Genomic DNA, 27,198 nt, shown 5'->3' with positions numbered 1-27,198 from the left:
CCACGTCCAGCCCCACTCGCCCACAGGACACCGGAGTCGGAGGCGCCCAAAGGACGCCCCGCCAGCCTCCAGCCTCGCAGGAGCGCTCCATCAAGGTGAGAGACAAGCCAATCGCTGCAGTTGGGTGAGCGGAAGGGAAGCCACCATGCAAGTCGCGTCGATCTCCCTGGACCGCCGTCGGGAAAAGGGGCGACCTCCCTTCCGCTTCCCCCTCATCTCCTAACCCTCCCCCCCTCCCTCGCTGATTGGCGTTTCCTATCCTCCTCCCTTCCCCCCCCCTCCTATCTATTCGCTCCGGCTTCGGGCCGATTTGGCCTCGCTCCTCCCTATACGGGATCGGAGCTTGTTCTGAGTCGCTGTTGACCGATTTATTTTTTATATTATTTTTTATTTTTTTAGGGGGTTGATTGTGGAACAGCGATTGATGTTCCAACAAGTTAACATGCAAATTATTTGCAGAACCAGTTTGGTGAAGCCCGAACAGCTGAGCAGCAGGGGAAGCCCTAAAACAGCTTTTTTTTCATGGCACAGTTATGTGTGTTACACACACACACACACACACACACAATATCTGCCCCATTTAAAAAATGTATCTACTTTCTTCACACACTATGATGAATATTACTCTTATGCTCAGAACACAGTATATACGTCTTATTCCACCAACCACTGAGCATTTAATCTATCTTTTATATTGTTGAAACAACAGTTTTTTAGAAAGAATTTACGAGCCTCAGCCCCATCACTCCACCGCATCAACAAACTTTCATTGCGGCAAGCTTTACGTGGTATTTCATCCTCGGCTCTTCACAATAATTTATAATTCTTAAAAGTGCAATGTGCTATTGCTACCGCTCCCTTATTTAAAGTGCTTAGTGCTTAATACTTATTTTCATTTCATATAGATTATTCATCTCATTCGACTTTCCATAAATATATAAATAAATAAAGTTTCAAGTTTATTAAAAAGCTTTTTAAACCGCTTACTCAAATTTCTAAGCGGTGTACAGTATAAAATTACATAAAGACTTATTAAAACATAAAAACATATAAAAAATAGGGGGAAACTGGATAAAATCCATGGAACATATTAATACAACTTTGAACAGACTACGGTAGGTAAGTGGGGAGGAAATACAATCAATAAAAAGAAAAGTGCAACATAAAAGGACAGTACAGTAGGTTAGGGAGAAACAACATTTGATTGATTATAATTCTTAAAATTATAAAATATTGTCCTTAACAGGACAGTTATTATCCAAATACATCCTGAAACAGAAATGTTTTTAATTTAACTTTAAATTGTTTTAAATCAGGTTCGCTGCGGATATAATTCGGTAGTGAATTCCAGAGAGTAGGAGCAGTAACTGCAAAGTTGTTGGAGCGCAAAGTGTTAATCAGTTTTAGAGAGGGTATAATGAGGAGATTTTGAGATGCTGAATGGAGGGTTTTTACTGTGTTATAAGGAATTAGGAGTCTATTTATAAAATCTGGTTGATTAATTAGTTTTGTAGTGAATGTTAAAAGAAGAATTTTATAGCTGATTCTGTGTTCAATTAGTAACCAGTGTGCATTAATCAGAAGTGGTGAAACATGATCGTATTTCCTTGCACCACAAATGATCTTTATAGCTGTTTTTGAACTAACTGCAGTCTTCTGATTTCCTTTTTTGTGATGCCCTTATACAATGCGTTGCAGTAGTCTATGCAGGAAATTACTAGAGAATGAATCAGTGTATTCAAGGAAGCTGGTTCTAGTAGTTTGGCAAGGGAGCGAATCATTCTGAGACGATAGAAACACTTCTGAATAACTGTGCTAATGTGAAGATGATAAGAAAATTTATTATCAAAGGTAACTCCTAATAGTTTTAAGGAGGGTACAATTTTGATAAGAAGCGAATCTAGTTTCAGAGGAGCTTGAAGAGTTGCTCCATCTTTGAGGGGAAAGATCATGAGTTTGGATTTGTTGATATTGAGAGACAGTTTTTGAAGTCTAACCATGATTTAATCGTCCCTAATTTCTGATTAATGGAAGCTACCTCTTCCGTACTGGTAAGATCGATGGAAACGACATGCAATATAATAAAGTTTGCTGATGATACAAAACTATGTCGGGCGGTTGGCTCTCAAAAGGACTGCGAGGACCTCCAGAAAGATCTGAACCAGCTAGAAACGTGGGCGATAAAGTGGCAGATGAACTTTAACATAAACAAATGCAAGGTGATGCATCTGGGAAAGAAAAACAAGGAACATGAGTATAAGATGTTGGGGGTCAAGTTAGCAAAATGCGAACAGGAAAGGGATTTGGGGGTACTGATTGACAGTACCCTAAAGCCATCGGCACAATGTGCGGCGGCGGCGAAGAAAGCAAATAGGATGTTGGGCATAATTAAGAAGGGGATTACGAGTAGATCAGAAGATGTTATACTGCCACTTTATAGAACAATGGTCAGACCGTACTTAGAATACTGTGTCCAACACTGGTCTCCATACCTTAAAAAGGATATAACTCTGCTGGAGAAAGTGCAGAGGCGAGCTACGAAACTTATTAAAGGAATGGAACATTTGAACTACAAAGATCGACTCAGGAAACTGGGACTGTTTACCCTTGAGAAGAGAAGACTCAGAGGGGATTTGATTGAGACTTTCAAAATATTAAAAGGATTTGATAAAATAGACCAAGAAGCAGCATTACTGACATTTTCACATGTGACACGGACAAGAGGTCATAGCCTGAAACTGAGTGGCAGCAGGTTCAGGACAAATGTCAGGAAATTTTCTTTCACACAGCGCGTGGTGGATGATTGGAATGCACTCCCGGAGGAGGTTGTGGAGAAGACTACTGTACTGGGATTCAAGCGCAAGTTGGATGCATACCTTCTTGCATATCATATTGAGGGATACGGTAAATCCGGGTCTCCATAAAGGAGTACTTAAATGGGCCACCGCATGTGTGGATCGCCGGACTAGATGGACCTCGGTCTGATCCGGTGAAGGCGTTTCTTATGTTCTTATGATGGATAAGTTGCACATCGTCCGCGTACACAAACGTCGTAAAGCCAATAGATTGGCCCACTGTTAGAAGGGGTGACAGAAAGATGTTGAAAAGTAGTGGGGACAGAATGGATCCTTGCAGTATTCCATAGCTAGTGGAAAAAGATTCTGAGGAGGAGCCGTTGAAAGCGACCTTTGATGATCTGTCAGTAAAGTAAGAAATGAACCAATCCATGACCTGATCAGCTAGACCAATTTCGTGGAGTCGCGCTAAAAGCAAATTGTGATCTATGGTGTCAAATGCAGCGGAAAGGTCTAGAGAAATGAGCAGTACAGATTGGTGATGATCAAGGTGGTATAATATTTTAATGGTAAGTCCAAGCAGAGAGAGTTCTGTGGAATGACCATGATGAAATGCCAGAACTTTGCTTTGATGTGTGTTAAATAACAAAGTAGTTCTGATTAAAGTTTTGTTTTTGTAGGGCTGACCCTTGAAAAAGCTAATGGGCGAAACATGTTGGGTCCAACCTTCCTAAACTGAAAGAAATCATTATATTTATGGAAAGTCGAATGAGACGAATAAGTATTAAGCACTAAGCACTTTAAGTAAGTGAGCGGTAGCAATAGCACATTGCACTTTTAAGAATTATAAATTATTGTGAAGAGCAGAGGATGAAATGCCACATAAAGCTTTCCGCGATAAAAGTTTGTTGATGCGGTGGAGTGGTAGGGCTGAGGCTCGTAAATTCTTTCTAAAAAACTGTTGTTTCAACAATATAAAAGATAGATTAAATGCTCGGTGGTTGGTGGAATAAGCCATTTAAAAAATGGCCATGCTGAGCCCCCCCCCCCATCCCGGACGATGAAGGCCCCCTTCATGACTATCCACCCCGGAACCAGAATGGAGGCAGGAGGGATGCCTACTCACTTCTTCCACCACAGAATCCTCCCCTCCTCTACACCAGCCAAAATCAACAGGAAGGATGCCCACTCCCTCCTGCCCGCCGTGAAACCCCAGCAGGTTGGTTCATTGCAACATCTATGTTACAAGTTCATGTTAATTATTCTTTTTTATGAGCTACAGAGCAGAACAAAAAGGCATGATATATCTGGGGAAGTTCCCCGTACCCTTCCTTCTCTTTTCTTCTGTTACAGTGGAGATTTATTGCTTTGGTACAAACTGAAGAGGGCACTATACTCCATTGGTGAAGGAAGAGGAACTGAAAGATATAATTGACACCTGCAAGCAGTTCGTAAGTATGGATTAATCACCTAATGTACAAACTCCTGTGTGTATTAACAAAAAAGATTATCCCAGTAAGAACCTAATCTTTCATTGCTATGCTGATTGATGATGCACTATTAATCACATACTGTATACCAATCCTCGTTCTCCTGACCTTCATACAACGAACACTTGCCTCAAGGATGTATCCTCTTGACTTTGAGACACCAGTCCCACCAAATCAGAGGCTGCTTGGATCATTGAGAAGTCTCTCCATCTTTCTACTGTGTTTCTTTTCTGCAGCTCTCCCATTTCATTGGCAGATTCTTCCTGGGTATTATAACTGGTTACTAGCTAACATTTCTGCCACTTACTTTTGAGTATTTCAGCAAATATGTTTTTCAGAATCCTGTCTAGATACTCCAGCTTTATGCTCCTCCTCAAGCTCTAATCGCTTCACATATCAATCATTGTAATTCCATTTACTCTGGGATCAGGGTCTCTAATCTGAATTGGTTACAAACTGTTCAGAACATTACAATCATGAATTCTGAATTCATCTGTTTGATCATATCATACGTCTTTTATTTAACAATTATTGGCTCACTCTTATTTTCAAGATCAAATTTCTTATGTTAGCTCACAATGTGTTTTATACTGGAATCTTAACCTACTTATCATTCTTCCTTATTCTCCTCCCTCTGTTCGGAGGATGTCAACCTTTTCTCTGTTCACTCTGTTGGTAGGAGTAGGCTTTATGATGTCTTCTATTTGGGGCTCTCCCTATTTGCCCATTTGTAAAGAATTGACATATAAGAAATATAAAGTGGGGCTTAAGACATACCTTTTCAAGAATAGTTTTAAAGTGTTGTACTACTGGTACAGGCAGCTTTTCTTCTACATTGGATGTTTTCTGAGGTCTCTTCATTTGATGGTATATGTTTAGCAAGCAGGGGACTATGGATCTCATTTGGTGGTCTTGCTTTAAGATTCTCAGCTTTTGGAAACCTATTCATAGTATTAATTTAAAAGATTTCTTTTTTTAATTTTTATTCATTTTACATCTTACAACAAGTGTAACAATAGATAACAGTTAAATTGAATTGAATACAACACTTGAATCTCTATCATATTCAACATTAAAACATTAAAATTTTTAACCCATTCCCTCCCAATCTAACTATAACCCACGTGTTCACAAAGCTCATATACAATATTCCTTATTATTGATCTAAATATTTAATAAAATTGCATTTATAATGGAAAAATGGTATTTATTTATTACAATATCTTGTCAATGGCCCCCAGATTTTATTAAAATTATTATAGTTCCCTCTTTGTTTAGCATTTGCTCTTTCTATTTTATAGATGTGACATAATGAATTCCACCAGAAGCAATAATTGAGTCTATTCCAATTCTTCCAATTAAATGTGATTTGTTGTTTGGCGACTCCTGTCATGATCAATAAAAGCTTATTATTGTTAGACGAAATTTAAAAGATTTCTAACCTGCTTAAACCTAAGCGGTTTACAAAATACAAACATAATTATCATATAACATACAAATAAACAAACTCATCTAAAATGCACATAATTAGTATCCCAGCCTAATTAATTAAAAACCTCCATAAACAAAGTATTTTGGGGGGGATAAAACTGTTGTTGAGTTTACTGAGTGTGTCTTGCTGCATCACAGTGGGAATGTAACCAAACGTATCATAGCTCAAAGTTAGAAATTTACAGATCTTTCATCTATTGTTAAATGGTTGAACAAACTGCATTAAATCTGTGAAGTGGAACATCTCACAGCAGCAAAGTCCAAATGTATTGTTGGAAAAAGGAAAAATATGGTGTGTAATTTTGCCAAATTGCATCTGATATACAGATTTTGATAATTTTCTCTAAGTTTAGCTCCCCCTGCCAGCCGTGGCAGTGACATCTCCAAAGCTCATAGAAATTCTATGAGCATTGGAGCTAATACCACCACGGCTGGCTGTAAAACCGTGCTACGGTTTTGTAAAAGAGGGGGCAAATGAGCTATACATTGGCTTTTTTTTTCTTGTTTTGGTAGGCTAAATGAAAGTCTTATGGGGTTAGGGGAAGGTGAGTAGGGACTTAGCTTTTAATAAGGTGTAGGGAATGTTATTAATATTGATATTTTAAAAATTGAAGATTCTAATAGCAGGCTGTTTGGTGTTATCTAAGCTTCTTTGTTCAAAGTTTACCTTGATTGTTAAGGAATTGTTTTTGACACTATTTTTCCTTATTGATGTAGTGGTTCACTAATGTATAAATGATTCTCATACCAGACTCTTGCATTTTTGTGTTTTCCTCAATATTGACTGCTTTTTTTTTTAAAAAAAAGGACATACCTTTTCAAGTAAGCCTTTGGTAGTACTTCTGATGTAGGACATGTCAGATACTGCTAACAGAAAGTTTGGCAAAGCCATTGGTGCAGCCACTGTGTTTTATGCTGCTTGTCTCGCACTTCCTTCTCTACTTTCTTTTTCCTATTTTAATATCCCTTCTCGTTAACTGAATTTTGGTTTGTGAACCATGCAAATGGCTGAATAAACATAAACATTACTGTTAATGCACTGTGTCACAATGTAAATTCAAAGCAGCTCATTAATATGAAAATGGGATACCTCAAAGTAATGGCAAACTACAGCTGAATTACTCGCCTTTCTCTAGAGAATGAAGTGATTTACCCAAGATCACAAGGAGTGTTAGCAGGGAAGGCAGAATCTGAACTTTGCACCCAGAGGTTGAGATCAAATCCCAGTGCTTCTCCTTGTGACCCTGGGCAAGTCATTTAATCCTCCAGTGTCCACCACTTTGAATGTCAGCTTTGAAATGCCAAAGCGACAAAATGGCGGTATACAAGTCCCCATTCCCTTTCCGTTCTCTGGTTCTTAGTCAGCTGCTCTGATCAGTTGGCTGTTCCTCAACTCCAAACAAAAGATAACAATTCTTGTTTAGTTTGTGTCATTTTATATCTTAAATGTCACAAAAATTATCATTTTGTTTCATTACTATGCTAAATTATTTTACTGATTGGTAAAATGGTTATAGTCCATTGTAAAATGACAGAAATTAAATGAGCCAAAAAAGTTAAACAATAGAAATCAAAATGAAAAAGAAAATGAACCAAATGTTTTGTCCATGTGCACCCCTAAAATCCAGCCATCACTTCCAACCCTCTATAGTTTCTAGAAAAGGTTTTCTGTAGTTCAGTTAACTCCCCCCTCCACCTCCCCGGGTGAATAAAGAACCCATTGTAGTCTAAGTGAACCATTCAGTTTCTTACCTCCCAGCTCCCCTGAGTAAAGTACCCTTTAGGCCCCCTATATCTTGCAAGGGGCTCCAAGCCTTGCTAATCCCCAGTCCCATCTATCCCATTCTATGCTGCATAAAGTCTGTCTGGGGCAGAAGAGATCCCCACTCCCTTATGCCCACTCTTTCCAGAGCTGCAAATAGTTTAATGGGTACCTGATCTGTGGATGCAATGGGTACTTGAGCACCCCCAATGTTGAATAGAATCCTTCACTATGCCCAAGTTTGTTTTGAATTTAGCAGCCCCAATTGTTTGAACAATTAACTTCTATGAATGCCAGTAACTGATAAGATGCTCTTCTTTGCATCTCACATTTTGCCAGTCTCCATTTAACCTAGGTATAAAATATACTTTCCACTATAAACTACCATTCTATCTTAAATTGGTCTAAAATTATACTTTTATCAACATCATTGTAGTTAAGGAATCAATATCTATATTTTAAATCCATATTTGAATTTAGGGCCAAGAAGGAAATTGACTACCAGGAATTTCTGTTTTTGCTAACTGGAGGAGTTGGACTTCAGAACAAATTAGAGAATCCAGACCCGTCATGGCTGCCAGATAAAAGCTGGGATGAAATTTGTCGTGCAAGTGACATGCCATCCTTCTTAGGACTGAGGTAAAATCCATTTTGTAATAATTGTTTTCTTTAGGCCATGAATGAGTTTTCTTTAGGTTACAAGAGGTCTCTCATGAATATCATATATCATGGGAAACCTCTGTTCACCATGGTGCATTTTAATAATTTACCACTAAACTAAACCTTCCAGTATTAGTGAGAAATCATTTGTTAAGAAAACTGTCATCTTGTACCATCCTGCTGGCTCTTGTTCAGGGATCTCAAAGTCCCTCCTTGAGGGCTGCAATCCAGTCAGGTTTTCAGGATTTCCCCAATGAATATGCATTGAAAGCAGTGCATGCACATAGATCTCATGCATATTCATTGGGGAAATCCTAAAAACTCAACTGGATTATGGCCCTCAAAGAGGGACTTTGAGATCCCTGTTCTTGTTGGAAAAACTAATAGGACAAAAAAATATTTTATTGAATATTTTATGTTATCACAGAATAAGAGCATAAGTTTAAAAAAAACCATTTCCATAAACAGTCTTCATCTTGCGCCACACTCTAACACACTTTCTTAATCTCACCTCCAACCTTCCTCTCCTGTCTATCCTTTCTTTTCATATACTATTGTCTATATTTTGATTTTTTTTTTCTACTTTACAGTCTTATGTAGTAAAATAAATGTGCAAGAGTGCACTTTACAAAAAATCTGATACAAACAAGTGGAGCCTAAAGAGGGTGTGGGGCAATCCGACTTGAGTGCTGGTTACATAATCGTGGTTTTGGGGAGTCCCTTCCATTCAGTTGATGGGGGAATTCCCCTGCCACAATCGGCTGCTGCGGTCTAGTGGCAAAGATAGGTGGCTGAAATGTAACATAGAACATAGAAATAGGCGGCAGATAAGGGCCACGGCCCATCCAGTCTGCCCACCCTAATGTCCCTCCCCTACCTTAGCTCTGTGAATAGATCCCATGTGCCGATCCCATTTGGCCTTAAAATCAGGCACGCTGCTGGCCTCAATCACCTGCAGTGGAAGACTATTCCAGCGATCAACCACCCTTTCAGTGAAAAAGAATTTCCTGGTGTCACCTCGTAGTTTCCCGCCCCTGATTTTCCATGGATGCCCTCTTGTTGTCGTGGGGCCCTTGAAAAAGAAGATATCTTCCTCCGCCTCGATACGGCCCGTAAGATACTTGAACATCTCGATCATGTCCCCCCTCTCTCTGCGCTCCTCGAGCGAGTAAAGCTGTAATTTGACAAGCCATTCTTCGTATGGGAGATCCTTGAGTCCCGAGACCATCCGGGTGGCCATTCTCTGCACCAAACTCCAGTCTCAGCACATCCTTGCGATAATGCGGCCTCCAGAATTGCACACAGTATTCCAGGTGGGGCCTCACCATGGATCTATACAATGGTATAATGATTTCCACCTTACGGCTGACGAAACCCCTTCGTATGCAACCCATGATTTGTCTTGCCTTGGATGAAGCTTGCTCCACTTGATTGGCAGACTTCATGTCCCCACTGACGATTACCCCCAAGTCTCGTTCTGCTACCGTTTTTGCTAGGATCTCGCCATTAAGGGTATAAGACTTGCATGGATTTTGGCTGCCCAGGTGCATAACTTTGCATTTTTTGGCATTGAAGTTGAGTTGCCAGGTCCTAGACCAGTGCTCCAGTAGGAGTAGGTCGTGCATCATGTTGTCGGGCATTGAATCTTCGTCCATTGTGCATTTGCCCACTACATTACTTAGTTTAGCGTCATCGGCGAATAATGTTATCTTACCTCGAAGCCCTTCTGCCAAGTCCCTTATAAAGATGTTGAATAGGATCGGGCCCAAGACTGAGCCCTGTGGCACTCCACTGATCACCTCCGTCATTTAGGAGGGGGTGCCGTTCACCACCCTCCGAAAATGTAGACCAAGTTTTCCCAGGCCTACATTTCCTACATAGAAATGTCTCCCTACTATTTAGTAACTTAAAATTATAATGGCTAAGCTCTGTCCCATCACAATTCCCGCTAAGCCCCCCCCCCCCCCCCCCACCCATCCCCTACCATCTCAGTCCTTCTGTTCTTACGCTTTTTCTTTTCTCACTGTAAGTCTCCTAGAGCCTGTTTAGGTATTGCATGATGCACAAATAGCATATTAGATTAGACTATCTTGGCGTGACTCTTGGCTGGGTACCTGCTTTAGCCTGCCTAACACCACTTCTGGCATTGGCCATGACTTCTTTGGAGTTGCACGGCCTAAAGCGGCTATCTAGCCACAATTGCAGCAGCCATTTCAGCCACCTTTTATTTAGGCATCGGTAGGTGCTTCAACACTGCAGTTTCTGTTTACATTTTTCAATTACTTAGGCATCAGCAGGGCGTCTACTGACACCTGAGTGTAGGCACTGAATATGCATATTTTAAACATTTGGAGGTAATTTGTAATGTGGCACCATGAGTAGGCGCCTGCAAAGGCACTTTCATAGGTGCTATCTTATAAGACGAGTAGGCACCTATGTGTCTTTATAAATTACCATTGTTATGTTGCAGAGAACGCGTTTTGAATTTAAGCATGATCACTTATACCTGCATGAGGCCTAGTACTTTATGGACATGATTGCATAGATAGATTGTAATCAATAATCTATATGCGCATGTGTGTGAAGTCCGTCCACACTCTGTCCAAACTCCACCCTCTGCATGCCTATCAAGACAGTACACATTCTATAAATTGATGTTATATGCTATTTCATTTATTGTAAGTTTTAAAAATGAATAAAGAATATTTTTTTAAAAAAGACATTACATATTATTTTGTTATAGAACATTCTTATACACCAGTCGGTATTTTAAAAAAGATTATTTACACCATATGTGGGAATGACTTTATAGAATTACCTGCATAGCTTACATGCATTTATATGTAAAAATAAACCTTTTTCATCTAGGGATCATGTCTGTAAAAATATAAGTAGGTGGCGCACAATCTATGATAGTAAAGAACCATACAGTGCTCCTTTACCAAAACCAATAGATGGAAAGCTAAATGAACTGCAAAAGATGATAATCATTCGGTGCCTGAGACCTGACAAGGTAAGACAATTAAATGACCATTCTCTGGGCTTTGTATGCTTTGATTTTATCGTGATGGGTGATATAATCAATTACCGGTAATTGACATCTTTGAAGGGATGTTTGTTACAGAAAATATTTTAAAATTGCAATGCATGTATAATTTGTTTAGAAATAAAATGGAAGTGATTTCATTTATTTTTTGACCTGCCAGTTTCTTCATGCTTCATTTTGGATTCTATTTCAATCAGAACCAACATGCACTGGGGTTGCAGCACCATATGTAAGCCTTCATTCTCAGCTACTGCTACAACTATTGCTGCTTAACCTTTCTATAGTGCTAATAGGCATCTGCAGGGCTTTTTCTATCTAGTACAGCCCTCATCCAGGGCTTTTAGACTGATGCTTCCTGCGAAACCTTGCAGCATACATTCAGAGTCTGGCCCTAGGTGTTGCTTTCATGCCCTGGCTAAGCCTTTCCCTTCTACCAGGTTCTGTGACTGCTGTCTCTGTAGTACATTCAAACCTCGGTTTGCGAGTAACCCGGTTTGCAAGTGTTTTGCAAGACGAGCAAAACATTCTTGCAAAACTTGTCTCGCAAACCGAGTGTTGACTCGATTTGCGAACACCCCCCCCCCCCCCGAGAACCGGCAACGCTCCCCCCCGTGTGAACCTACATCCCCCACCCGAACAACTTGAAACTTCCCCCCCACAGGACGTGCCGGTGCCGCTTGAAGAAGTTCCTGCCTCTTGCTGGACCTTGAGCATCTGCGCATTCTCAAGGCCTTCTAATTCTCCCTCTTGCCGAGATTCTCGCAGATGCATGCTCAAGGCCCAGCAAAGGCAGGAACTTCTTCAAGAGGCACCAGCACGTCATGTGGGCTGCGTGCCGGTGCCAGACCCGGGGGGGGGGAAGTTTCAAGTTCGGGCAGGGAGTGTTGGTTTGCGCGGGGGGGGGGGGCCTTTGCAAGCGGAGGGGGGGGAGCAGCGCCGCTGGCCTCGGGGGGGGGGGGGGGAACGTATCAAGCGAGTTTCCATTATTTCCTATGGGGAAACTCGCATTGATATACAAATTATGCTTGTAAACCAAGGTTCCACTGTATTACCCTAGACCAACTACAGCTTGCCCAAAGAGCAAAAGGAAGGCTCAGGAGTTGAAATAGGGTTTCTTACATGACGTTTGCAACACTATCACTGAAACAGGCTGGCCTATGGAAGCAAATTTTTAAGAATGCTTTAATTGTGATTATTAATAGGAAAATATTTGAAGATACTTTCATACAGGTTATGATAAAGGAATTCCTGGATGAAATGTATACCATTGTTAGTTATGCATTTATATAATGACAGATATAACTGCAATTATTTTAAATATATTGGTTATGAAATACAGACTAGGACAGAAGCCTTTTTTGTTATAAATTAATTGTACATCTGTTACAATATATTTAGGGGCCCTTTTACTAAAATGTATTAAGTTTTGGATTGTATAACACAGAATTTTAATGTGCAACAAGCCCCAAAACTAACTTAATTGACAAGGGGCATTCCCACAATTTTTTATTGCAGATCATGTATTAACATTCAGATTGATGCGCAGTATCTTTTCCCCAAATTCTATAAATGGCGCCCTATTTGCAGCTGCCTAGTGATGCTTAAGTTCGGGGTCCGCGCCTAACTTTTTTTTTTTTTTTTTTTCAAAATCTTTATTCATTTTTACATCTCACAAGTGTACAATAATATAACAATTGATTCATATAGATCACTTGAAAATCTTTTCTATTATCATCATAAATACATAAATTTAAATCCCTCCCCTTCCATCAATAATATAACTCAAGCATATTATACACATATTATATTCAAAGATACTGAAAAAACCAATAATATAACTATACATCCCCCCCTTTCCATTCTTATTACATACTTTTTGTGCAAAATGGTGTCTAATCATTACAATATGCTGTCAATGGCCCCCAAATCTTTTTAAAATTATTATAGTTCCCTTTTTGTATGGCAATTATTCTTTCCATTTTATATATATATGGCACAGCGAATTCCACCAGAAGGTGTAATTAAGTCTGGTGTAATCTTTCCAATTGCTGGTGATATGCTGAATAGCAACTCCTGTCATTATTAATAAAAGTTTATTATTATTTGATGAAATTTGACTTTTTATTCTCATAGATGTTCCAAATAAAATTGTGTCGTACAATAGAGCTACATGGGTTTCTAGTAAACAATTAATTTGAGACCAAATTGATTTCCAAAAGGCCATGATGCAGGGACAGAAAAATATTAAATGATCAAGAGTCCCTGCTTCCAGATTTTAGTGCCAACATCTATTAGACTTAGAGCAATCTAACTTTTGTAATCTAACTGGGGTCCAAAATGCTCTATGTAACAAAAAGAACCAAGTTTGTCTCAAAGATGCAGACATGTACATCTCATTCTCCAAGACCAAATTCGTGGCCATTGAGATGCAGAAATTTGATGCTTAATCACAATGCTCCAAATGTCTCTAAGACCAGTCTTTGGTTTTTTATTCATATATCCAGATATCAATTTATACCACTGTGCGGCTTGGTGTCCCCAAAAAATCGCCTGAAAGCACAAGAATTCCAGACTATACTGATTATTAAGAATTTTCCATTCAGGGAACCCCTCCTGAATAGCCTTCTTCAGCTGCAACCATTTAAAGCTTTGTGATTTGTTTAGACCATATTTATGTTGCAACTGTGAAAAATCAAGCAGTTTACCATTGGAAATAACATCATTTAAAGTTCATATGCCTGCAATAATCCAGTGCTTCCACATGATTTTAAAACCGCCGATTTTAATCTTGGAGTTTAGCCAAATAGATTGATTTAATGATTTATGTATTGGATTAGGTGATAAATTGCTAACATAACGTAAAGTTTTCCATGTGTCAATCAATATTCTATTCTCTTTATATATTCTAGGAATTTTTATACTGAGAAGATGAGATAGATGTAAAGGAAACATGAGTCGCCCTTCCAAATACAGCCAATCTGGGATGTTTTCCATGAGCTCTGGGAGGACTCAATACATGCCCTGACGTAAAATATAGGCTTGATGATACCTATAAAAGTTTGGAAAATTTACCCCACCCTCCACAATTGATTTTTGTAAAGATACTAAAGCAATTCTAGGCATTTTCCCTCCACAATTGATTTTTGTAAAGATACTAAAGCAATTCTAGGCATTTTACCCCACCAAACAAATTTTGTGAGAATGCCATTTAACTTTTTATAAAAGGACCCCTGAAAAAAAACTGATATCATACTCATTTGATAACAAACCAGAGGCAATATCATCATTTTAATAGTTTTGACTCTCCCCCACTAAGAAAGATGTAAAGGATTCCATTGATCACACATTTCTGTTACTTTTTTTAATAAAAGTTTTTCATTTTCCTTCACTGTGTCTATTTTAATCCATCTTCTTTCCAAACAAATGAGAATGAATCGAATAATCCTTTAGTACAATGCACATTAAGTGGAAGAACTTCTGACTTACTCCAATTTATCGTATAGCCTTAAAACTTTCCAAATTTCTCTATCAATTCAAGTAAGCATGGAATGGTAATTTCTGGATTTCTCAAATAAAGCAGTATATCATCTGCATAAGCAGAGATTTTATATTCCCAATCTGCACGAGGAATACCCTGTATCCCCTTTGCCTGATGAATGGCCAATAATAAGGGTTCTAAAACAATTTCAAAAAGCAAAGGGGACAAAGGACAACCTTGTCTAACCCCCCTCCGTAAATTAAAACACTCTGATAAATTGTTATTAATGTATAATCTTGCACCAGGGGAGCTATACAACGTCTGAATCATTTGAATAAATCCCAAACCTATACCAAACCATTCTAATGCTTGATACATGAAAGTCCATTCAACTCGATCAAAAGCTTTCTCCGCATCCAAAGAAATTAAGAAAGCCGGATCATTCATGTTTTTTGTTAAGTTTAGAGTATGAATGTCTTTTAGCAACAAATCCTGTTTGGTGCATATCAATAATAAAAGGGAGAGCCTTAGCCAATCGCAAAGCCAATATCTTAGGGGAAATATGGCACCGGCAGTGCTATTAATACTTGTGCCTCAGCGTGCTGACTAGGCAACATACCTGGACGGGCTGACGTCATCCTCCCCGACATTAACCCTTAACAAGGGAGTTTAAAGTCCAGATACAGTTACATACACTCAAGCTACGTACCGGGACGAGCTGACATCATACTCCCCGACATTAACCCTTAACAAGGGAGTTTAAAAACCAGATACAATACGCTTAAGCTAATAAAAATGTTGCCATTCAAAACTTTTATTTAAGCCGCCCGGGGCAAGGGAACCCAGACAATCTATCCAACGCTGTTCATGCTGGGCCAAGTACCGTTTAAAGTCTCCTCCTCTATTATTCTGATGTACAACTTCTATAACAATAGCTTTTAGGGAAAAGAATTCATGGTTTTTATCTAAACAATGCTTGGCTAATTGAGCTCCTATCACTTTATTTTTAATATTGCTTTTATGCTCTGTTAGTCTGGTGGTCAGTTTTCTCGAGGTTTGTCCTACATATAATAACCCACAAGGGCATTGCAGAACATACACTACCCCTTGAGATTTGCAGATAGAAGAGTGTTTTAAAGTGTATTTCTTATTATCTCTAGGGTTACAGAAAGAATCAGATGTAATCATGATTTTACACATTTGGCATGTTCCACAACTTGAATGACCCAACTGAGTCTTACTAGCCTCCCTATCAGTATCTAGAAAAGTGGAGGGACATAGGATTTCTCTCAGGTTACGATTTCTCCTATATGCTATCCTTAAATGGAAATCCTGAAACACTCCAGCAATCTTTAAAATCTCCCAGTGTTTCCTAAGGGATCGGACGGTTTTATAGCAATCCCCTGAGTAGGTAAGGACACAGGTCATAACCTGTTCCTCCGCTGTGTGTGTTTTGTCGTCATTAGGGGTCAAAAGGTTCTCCCTATGATTATAATAGGCTCTTTTATAGGCTGCTGAAACTATCTTTGGAGGATATCCCCGTTGAAGAAATTTTACTTTCAGCCCCGCCGCCTGTTTTTTAAAATCGGTAATAGAGGAACATATTCTTCTCATTCTCAGAAATTGAGAATAGGGTAAACTTTTTTTGAGGGCATGAGGATGAGCACTGGAGAAAAGAAGGGAGGAATTACAGTCCGTAGGTTTAACATAAACTTCCGTTGTGAATGTACCATCTTTAATTGTGATCTGGACATCAAGGAAGGAGATCTGTTTGTCACTATATGTATAAGTAAACTTAACTTTAGGGTGACATGTGTTCATATATACCAGAAATTGTAGTAATTCATCCTCTCCACCATTCCAAACTAAAAAAATATTGTCGATGTATCTAACCCATGTTTTGGTCATCTTAAAGTATTGAGAAGGATATATCCAGTCCCGTTCAAATTTGTCCATAAAAAGATTAGCCACAGAGGGGGCCATAGTAATGCCCATGGCAACCCCTGATTTCTGTTGAAAAAGAGTGTTCTCAAACATGAAGAAACTATCATTTAGAACTATTTTCGCAAGTTCCACTATAAAATCCGTGGGCGCCTTGGGATTCTTTCTCTTATCCAGAGTATTCCTAATAATGTCTATAGCCTCATTCTGGGGGATAATAGTATACAGGGAGCATACATTGATTGTCACCAACAGAGAGTGGGAATCCGGAGTTATATTTTCTAGTTTTCTAAGAAAATCTGTGGTATCTTTGGTGTATGACGTAGTTTGTTTCACAAAACTCTGAAGAAACTTATCAATATAGATTGAAGACGCCTCCAGTAGAGACCCACGGTTGGATACGATAGGTCTCCCCGGTGGGGATGTAATAGATTTATGAATCTTGGGCAGAAGATAAAAAACTGGAGTTTTAGGATGTAACATATTCAAGAATCTGAACTCTCTTTTAGTGATAAAATTTTTATCTAAAGCATCTTTGGTTATTATATTAATTTTAAATTGTAAAGATTCAGTGGGGTTTGTCATAACAGTGACATAATCATCACTATATAATTGTTTGTATGCTTCTTCAAGATATATATTTTTGCTCAATAAAACTATCTTCCCTCCTTTATCCGCCCTACGTATCACAAGATCTTTATCTGCCATGAGAGTGGAGATTGCCAAATGTTCTTTTTTATTTAAATTATAATATAATTTATGTTTATTAAATATAGTTTCATTATTTTTTTCTTTTTCAATATCTGTCAATACTAATTTATGGAAAGTCACAGAAGCTTTTTAGAAGTCTGATTGCCACATTTTGTACATGCTGGAGGTCTAAGGCATAGAGTAGTTGAGTGAAGTCATACTCAGAAAAGTAGTTCCTTATTTTCCTGAGATGTTGCAGGTAGTAAAATAAGGAAGATACCACCTGCCTCTTTCTTACCCTTCTCCTCTTTTTCACTTTTCAGCTTACCTATCAAATTTCCATTTTCTCTCCCATTCCCCATCTCATTCCTTTCTCAGCTCTCCATTCCCTTTCATCTTCAATATATCACCATTACCATATTTCTACCTCTGTTATATCTAGCCTCACATCTGTTTCCTTGCCACCCTTTCCTCCCCCTCAGGGTTCTACCATTCTGAGCTTCTTCCATCCTCCATCCTTATAACCCATCATCTGCTCTCTCTTCCTTCCTTCCCTACTCTTATAGCCTGGCATCTCCCTTCTGCACTCTCCTCCATTGTCCAGCATTTCTCTTTTTCTCACTCCCATTTCCAGGCATCTCTCCATTACTCCATTCTGATCCTGGATCCAGCATCTCCCTCCTTCTCCCCCTCCACCTCCTGTGTATCCCTCCCTATCATCCTCCCTCATGTCCAACACCTCTCTCCCTCCTTTCCTTGTGTCCTGTGTCAAATCTCTCTATCCCCCTTCATGCACCTTCTCTCCCTTCCTGTCCTCCATTATGTGCAATTTCATCCCCTGTGTCTCCCTCTCCTCCCCCCGTGGCAACATCTTTCCTTCCTCTCACCCATCCCCTGTGCCACCAATTTTCCTTCCTCTTACCCCTTCCTCCCCCTGTGCCACCAATTTTCCTTCTTCTCACCTCTTCCCTCTCCTTCCCCTATGCCAGCAACTTTCCTTCCTCTCTTCCCCTGTACTCTAAGGCTTGCTTCTTCGGGTTGTGGTATCAACTCTCCCATGCTACCTGTCACTAACCCAGAAGCCTCCCTTCTGCTGCGGAGAGACTTCCAGATTAGCAGCAGGCAGTGTGTGGGAATTGCCGATACCGCGACCTGAAGATGCTGACATGGTCAAGAGTCTGCGTGGGAAAAGGGAATTCTGCATAACTGTGTAATTCTGTGGAAATTCTGCATTGTGCAGTAGCACAGAATTCCATCACGAGTTATATTTGTGATAGATTTGTAAACCTGGAGACAATGTATATAAACTGATCTCATGAATGTTTTCTATGAAAATCCCACTGGATGGATATGTCCTGAGGACTGGTTGAGAAACATTAATGTCTGTGATTGAGGAATATTTCTAAATGGCTTTAATTTTAATTTCCAATAGATTATGAATGTGCATATTTGTATATGTGAGACAAATGACAGTATTAGTACAGATGAAAGGGTTGTTCAGTGGAAGAGTTTGGGTGAAGCACAGGATAAATTGTTCTGAATCTGATGGAATAGCTATAGTTTGTATTTATTGCAGCATTACTATACATAAATTAGCTGGAGTTTTGACTAAATATATATATGATTTTTTTTTTTTTCTCCAAAATATTATATTACAGATTAGCCCTGCTATCAGTAACTATGTAACTGATAAACTAGGAAAGAAGTTTGTGGAACCACCACCATTTGACTTGACAAAAAGTTATTTAGATTCAAATGCTTCAATCCCACTCATCTTTGTGTTGTCTCCAGGAGCAGATCCCATGGCTAGTAAGTTGCCACATAAGGAAAGATATTAGGGCTATATTGAATGTATTAACAAAGAACTCTGTTTGTACAATTGTGGATAAAGAAATGTGGTTGCCATGAGGGTTCATCTGAATGTATGGAAAACAAAGATCAACAAATGTAGTCCTATAGTAGGTGATTATTATTTTATTAAAATCAGGCCCTTAAAGATAAACCTCTATTTAGAAGTCCTAAATGTATCATAGAAACATGATGGCAGATAAAAGGCCAAATGGCCCATCCAGTCTGCCTATCCGCAGTAACCATTATCTCTTCCCCTCAATAAGAGATCCCACGTGCCTATACCAGGCCCTTTTGAATTCAGACACAGTCTCTGTCTCCACCAATCTACCAGGAGACTGTTTCATCCATCTACCACCCTTTCTGTAAAAAAGTATTTCCTTAGATTACTCCAGAGCCTATCACTTCTTAACTTCATCCTATGCCCTCATTCCAGAGTTTCCTTTCAAATGAAAGAGACTCGACTCATGCACATTTACATTACATAGGTATTTAAATGTCTCTTTTTTTTTTTTTTTTTAATTTCTTTATTCATTTTTGCATCAATCAACAAGTTTACAATTTTATACAATATATTATACACAATCACTTGTACATTCTTAACCATATATCTTATCAAATTATAAAATATCCCATCCCCTCCCTTCCCATCCCATTTCTATACTACAATCACATTCATATTCTATTTTTTTCCTTAGATATTCATTCAATCTTTAAATTTAAATGTCTCTAATAGTAATATATGTCACCAGTCAGTGGTAAAGGGTGTACCCAAAGAAGAGAACTATTAAACTGAAAATTGTGGAGAAAAAGCCTCAACACTGGAAACTTTGACAGCAATCAAAACTGATTATAAGCTGCCATCATGTTTCTATTTTTCTCCAGTCCTCTGGTACCACTCCTGACTCTACAGACTCATTGAAAAGGTCAGTCAGCGGAGCCACCAGAAGTTCCTTCAGCACCCTCGGATATACACCATGTGGCTCCATCACTTTGTCTACTTTTATTTTAGCTAGCTCCTCACAAACACAACTCTCTGAAAATCGATCAGGGTTTACCACTCCTCCTTCCCTATTCATGTTTATCTTCTGAGGTCCCGCTTCTGCCGTGAACACAGAACAGAAATATTTGTTAAGCAATTCAGCCTTTTCTTTATTAGCTTCTACATATTTCTCATCTTCACCTTTGAGTCTCACAATGCCACTTTTGCACTTCTTCCTATCACTAATATATCTAAAAAATGTCTTGTCTCCCCGTTTGACCATTTCAGCTATTTTTTCTTCCATTTGCATCTTTGCTTTCATGACTACACAATCAGTCTCTCTTAACTTTTCCAGATATTTTTGCCTGTCTTCCTCTTTCTGTGATCTTTTGTAGTTTATGAAAGCTAACCTCTTATTCCTTCCTTCTCAGCTACTACTTTTGAGAACCAAAGCAGCCTTCTTTTCCTCTTACTTTTCCTTACTTGCCTCATAAAAAGGTTTGTCGCTCTTACAATTACTCCTTTCAGTTTTGCCCACTGCATTTCCATTCCTTCCAGACATTCCCATCCAGACAACAATTCCTTGACGTAATCCCCTATCCGAACAAAGTTAGTTTTTTTTAAAGTCTAGAACCTTTGCTTTTGAATGAGCCCTCTCTATACCCATCTTAATATTAAACTGTACCATGCAGTGATCACTGGATGCCAGATGACCACCCACTGTAACATCAGAAACACTTTCCCTGTTTGTATAAGTCCAGTATGACCCCTTCTCTCGTGGGTTCCATTACCAACCGCTGGAACAGTTCTCCTTGTGGAGAATACAAGATCTCCCTACTTCTGGAAGACCCGGCAGTAGGGATACCTCAATCAACATCCGGCATGTTAAAATCACCTATTAGTAAAGCTTCCCCTTTTTTAGATATATTCTGAAAGTCTACTATTAAATCTCTGTCCACTTCTTCTGTCTGTGAAGGAGGCCTGTATATCACACCAATGTAAATATATTTACCATTCCCTCTTTCCAAATTGATTCACAGTGCCTCTTCCTTGCCCTGCAGATCCTGCAATTGTGTGGCTTTAATATGATCTTTAACATATAGTGCTATTCCCCCCTCCCCGTTTTCTTCCTCCGCTGTCTTTCCTGAAGAGATTATAGCCCGGTATATAGCCCAGTCTTGGTTCTCTGTGATCACCACCAGTGCTCCCTCTAAGCGGGCGGGTGTTGTGAGCAAACTTTTTTCGCTGTGAGCTAAAAATATCGGGCGCCAGCAAGTTATGAGCCAACTCGCCCGATTCTCCTCTCGCCGCCCTGCCATCTGCCGTACGCCGTGCGCTGCGATGTAATATTTTGTGCGCCAGCGCACGCCAGCGCAGCTTAGCGGGAACACTGATCACCACTATATCCAACTCATCTTCTTCCATCACAGCATCTAGATCCAGAATCTTGTTTCACATACTTTGAGCATTAGTATATACTGCTTTCCAGACATTGCCCCCTTTTCCCATCTGTATAGAGGTATTCAGTGATTTACTTACCTGTGGGCTTATACTCACCTGGGAGCTTTGATCACCCTACCCCATTACTTCTAGTTTAAAGCCCTCTTCAATAGATTAGCCAGCCTGCTGCCAAAAAGACACTTCTTCCCTTCTTTAATAGATGCACACCATCCCTACTCAGCAGCCCTTGGAAAATCATCCCATGGTTCAGGTAGCCAAAATGCTCTTGATGACACCATCCACATAGCCACGCATTCATCTCGGTTGGATGCAAATAAAAATTCATCAATATCCAATTATATAAGCGTTAAAGCACAGAAGTTATACCTGTTATTAGGTAGATCAAATCTGAATATACAAGTTATAGAAAGAACATCTTAATTTTCTGCTCCCCATTTAACTTGTAACTACCATCCCTGACCCTTTCTTCCACACAAATACAGACATTTTGGCTAGCTATATTCAGCCAGATTTTATACATTTACATTAAGTATTTTTATCCTGCACTTGCCCCAAGGAGTTCTGTGAGGTTTACAATCAAGAAGCTAGGCATTCCTAGGAAAAACACATCAACATATCTATACTGAACTAGATCTTTATAACAAACTTATTAAGCAGATTAGTTTTAAGCTTTTTCCTAAATTTACAGTTCAGAATTATGGCTACATATCACTTATATGAATTTTTTCATTTCCAATATTAATGGCCACTATCAAAGAGACAAGTTCATTTAATCATGTATTTTTCATTTTACAACTTATAACAAGTGTATCAGGAAATAACATTTATACTTAAAAACATCACTTGATTTTCTATTATATTCATCTTAAATTAACAAATTTATCCCCCTCCTCCCTTCCCTACCATATCATATGCATTCATTTATATTATACAATATATTATTTTCTGTTAATCCAAACATTTAATAAAAGATCAGAAATCCCCCCACCCCTACCCCCTCATCTTCAATTGTATTATTAAGGGAAAAATGTTATCTATTCTTTACAATAATCTGTTAATGGCCCCCAAACATCCTGAAATTTACTAAAATGTCCTTTCTGTATGGCTAATGTTCTTTCCATTTTATATATATGATACAAAGAATTCCACCAGAAATTGTAGTTCAATCTACTCCAATTCTTCCAATTAAATGTAATTTGTTGGATGGCGACTCCAGTCATAATTAGTGAGAGCTTGTTATTTTTTGAGGATATTTGACTCTTTGCCCTCATTGACACAGGCCATCGCTTCCCTCACCGACCTCATAAACTCTGCCCTAACATCGGGCCTTTCCTCCCCCGACATGGGACACATTTCATTGTCCCCTCTACTGAAAAAGGCCGACCTTGATCCCACGATTCCATCTAACTACCGTCCTATAGCAAATATCCCTTTCCTAACCAAGTTATTAGAATCCATCATATCCACCCAACTCTCATCCTACCTAGAACGATTCTCTATCCTCCTACCCCACCAATTCGGCTTCAGACCCAACTTCAGCACCGAATCCCTCTTGGCCTCACTAATCTCTAAGGTGCAACAACTCCATTCTCGAAACAAATTCGCTGTTCTTCTTCAATTCGACCTCTCCGCAGCCTTCGATGTCGTTCACCACGACATCCTTATCTTCCAACTCTCCGAAATAGGCATAAGCTCCACAGTCCTTGATTGGTTCTCGAAATTCCTACGCTTCCGCTCCTACACCGTTAACACAAATGGTTCCTCATCCCCCGCCTGGAAGCCGAAATGTGGAGTCCCGCAAGGCTCACCCCTCTCTCCTATTCTTTTCAACATCTACATGTCCTCTCTGAAACTCCTTCATCTATCCCCCCTAGAAACTCTCTACTCCTATGCTGACGACATCCTCATCCTCCTCGAAACCGACGCGAACCTCTCAAACCTCGCTGAGAACATCTCCACATGTGTTACGAACCTCCAATCCTGGGCCCAATCTGTACAAATGAAACTGAATGAGTCCAAAACCAAACTACTTTGGCTCTGCCCAATTTCAGATCATTTACCCACCTCCATCCCTCTACCTTCCGGCCCCACTCTTCATCTTGAGTTTTCAAGCAAAGTCCTAGGCATCATCTTAGACTCCTCTCTCTCCTTCAACGATCACCTCAACTCCCTGGTAAAAAAAATGCTTCTTTAGCCTCCATATGTTAAGAAAAGTAAGATCTTGCTTTCATCATTCTCATTTCGCCATCCTCGTCCAATCCACCATCCTCTCTAGACTAGACTACTGAAACTCCATCTATATAAGCCTAAGAAAAACCTCCATAGACTTCAGCTAATTCAGAACGCCGCTGCCAAGGTTATTTTCGCAAAAGGCAAGTTCGATCACGTTTCCCCACTCCTCTCCAAGCTTCACTGGCTCCCAGTATACTCCAGAGTCCTCTATAAATGTGCCTGCTTAGCCTTCAAGATTCTACATGGCGTCCTTCCTCCCGTTATCCCACTCTTCTGGAATTCATCAAACCCGCTCTCTTCTAGACCCTCCCAAAAACTGAAACTATCTTTCCCATCTATAAAAGGTATATCCCGCACAGGAAAACTTGGAACATCCCTCCCCTTTAGAACCACGGAACTCTGGAACAACCTCTCATCCCCGCTCAGAAATTCTAGCTCCTTCCAATCCTTCCGTAAATGCTTGAAAACTTGGCTCTTCTCAAAAATCTAATCTCCTCCCGTTCTCTAGTACCCTGCCCCTCTCTATCTTCTCAGTCCCTCTCCTATATCCCTTCTTTGTAATTCCTTTCCTCTTAACCTCTGTAAACCGTACCGAGCTCTGCGCATGCGGAGATGGTGCGGCATACAAACCTAAGGTTTAGTTTAGTTTAGTTTAGTTTGACATGCCAAATAAAATAGTATCATATGATAAAGCCACAGGATTCTCTAATAAACAATTTATTTGCCCCATATTGATTTTCAGAAAGCCATTGGTGTAAGTTGTAAAATGAATAAAGATTATAATATGTATTTTTTAATGGGCATAACTTATTGGCAGACTGGATGGACCATTCAGGTCTTTATCTGCCGTCATTTACTATGTTATGTTACTTGAATCAAGCATTTTGATGTACTTGCCCGCTATGAGAGACAGGGCCGATGTTAGGGGGCTTAAACAGAGCAGTTGACCTGGGCCCCAAGTTTACCTGAAGCTGAAGAAGATATAGTGTGTTGGTGGACTTTGGGGGTTCTCTGGGGCCCTGCCCTGGAATGTTTTTCCGAGGGAGGTGGAGAGGAAAATGGTGATGGAATTCAAAAAAGCGTGGGATAAACACAAAGGATCTTTAATTAGAAAACAAACAAATGATATAAATTAAAGAACTAAGGCCGGTATTGGACAAACTTGTACAGTTAGTGCCCCATATGTGGTGGTTCAGGTAGGATGGGCTGGGGAGGGCATCCTTGGGAACTCCACTAACTTGGAACATGAGGACGTTACTGGCCAGACTTTGCAGTAGATATCCTGCAAACAACAGGATGTTTGGATAGGCTGGAGTGAGCTTGGACGGCAACTTCAGCAGTTGGAACCTAGGACATTACCAGGTAGACTTTATAGCCCAGAAATATCAAAAAAGAGGCAAGTTAACTTAATCATGTATTTCTAATGAGAATACGACAGGCTGGATGGACTGTTCAGGTCTTTATCTGCCGTCATTTACTATGTTACTATGAGAGAAACTAGTGATGATAGTTTCCTGCTTTAAAGATGTATAACTATTTATCATGTGAAACAACTATAAAATTGTTTCTTTTTTAATTCCTCCTTGTAAGGTTTACTGAAATTTGCCAACGACAAAAATATGAGTGGAGATAAGTTTCAAGCCATCTCTCTAGGTCAAGGACAAGGGCCAGTTGCATCAAAGATGATTTCAGATGCAATTCAGGAAGGAACCTGGGTTTGTCTACAAAACTGTCATCTTGCTGTTTCCTGGATGCCAACCCTGGAGAAAATCTGTGAAGAGTTTAGCAATCATTTGTGTCATTCAGGCTTCAGACTTTGGCTTACTAGTTATCCATCACCTAAGGTAACTGATTTCTTGAGAATTATAAATACATTTGCAAAGAGGCTGGTTCCCAGTCTGGATCATGATGTATTGCTTGCCACTGACTGATAGTTACATACGAGACTCTTTGATACCAATATTTTCTTTTAGGTGATACAATTCAAAAAGGATGATAAATAATATGGGGTAAATTTTTAGTAATGCTCTTAATTTCAAAGTTATGCATTTACTTTCAAACACAAACAAAACAACCTGATTTTCAAAAACAAGATCTACAAATAAACTGAATTTGTATATATGCTTTTTATGCTGTTAAATATGCATGCACAATTTTACACATTAAAAAAATATGATTAAAGATATGCACATTCTCCAAGGACAAACAGGCACTATATTCTCACATGTGGGTGATGTCATCCAAGAAGCCCTAAACGGACATGTACCAAAGTGTACTGACACTTTAAAAATTTAGCATGCACCTTCCCACTTGACGTTAGCTTGCAGAATTATAGAGTTGCATGGGGACAAAATTTGTCCCCGTCCCCATCCTGCCTCATCCTTGTGAACTCTGTCTGATCCCATCCACACAAGCCCTGAATAGCTATGATTTTATACTGAAATCATTTTATTAAAGTATAAAACAGAATGCTACATAGAAAAATAATGCTAATAGAATATCTCAACCACACATATACATAACACAAATATCAAATCCATAATAGCTGAACAAAAATGATAAACATAAGTTAAATTAAACCAAAATCACAAAAAGTCTTACCTTGCATCTAGTAAACACCAAAGAAATAGAAAGATTCATTTCCTCTTATATTGTGCAAAGATCACACATAGCAGGAATAGTGTTAGGGGAGTGCAACTAGGGCAAATGCCCCCTGGGCAGAGAGCCCTAAGCCTGCTGGAAGCTGAAGAAGGCACAGCCTGGTAGTTGGCTTTGTGGTCCCCAGTTACATCTAATACCAGTTCTGGCAGGATACACATTTCAAGTCTGATATATTCTTTTTTTTCCCCCTTTATTTATTATTTTGAAAATAAGTGACAAGTAATACACTTGTTTAAGTAACACGATAAGTAATAATACATAAAAAGGAAGTTCAATTAAAGAAAATATCAATTTACAATCTCCTTAGACCCCTAAACATTTATGGGGGGAGAAGTCCTGAATATACAGAGACTTAATTTAAACATCAGGAAAAACAAAAAGGAAACAGCTTAACAGGAACAACTCCTCAGTACATAATCACACCTTTTAAACACTGGAGATCTTCTTCATGTCCAGAAATCTTCGGAGATGATCTGGAACAAAGAATGTATATTTTGTCCCCAAATATTTAATGAGGCATTTACAAGGATATGCCAGTTGAAACGTTGCACCTAAATCTTTCATCTCTTGCCTCATTGTCAGAAATATTTTCCTCCTTTCTTGAGTTGTTTTATTAACGTCAGGGTATATCCAAATACATTGAGGACTATACGAATTACGA

The 27,198-nt window shown here is 39.2% G+C and overlaps 1 protein-coding gene across 2 annotated transcripts in view; it reads left to right on the top strand.

Moving 5' to 3' along the window:
• Nucleotides 1-27,198, top strand: part of DNAH12 (dynein axonemal heavy chain 12) — a 451,362-nt gene that overhangs the window by 389,353 nt on the left and 34,811 nt on the right. For both annotated transcript variants that reach the window (XM_033925718.1, XM_033925717.1), the window contains 4 exons: nt 8,019-8,177; nt 11,067-11,211; nt 19,012-19,162; nt 25,467-25,720. In XM_033925718.1, the coding sequence (XP_033781609.1) occupies nt 8,019-8,177; nt 11,067-11,211; nt 19,012-19,162; nt 25,467-25,720 (709 nt within the window). The remainder of the gene's footprint in view (nt 1-8,018; nt 8,178-11,066; nt 11,212-19,011; nt 19,163-25,466; nt 25,721-27,198) is intronic.

This window comes from Geotrypetes seraphini, chromosome 17 (assembly GCF_902459505.1).
Source record: "Geotrypetes seraphini chromosome 17, aGeoSer1.1, whole genome shotgun sequence".
In the NCBI taxonomy this organism is placed as follows: domain Eukaryota; kingdom Metazoa; phylum Chordata; class Amphibia; order Gymnophiona; family Dermophiidae; genus Geotrypetes; species Geotrypetes seraphini.
Note: the sequence above shows the minus strand (reverse complement) of the source record. Positions and strands in the feature narration are given on the sequence as shown.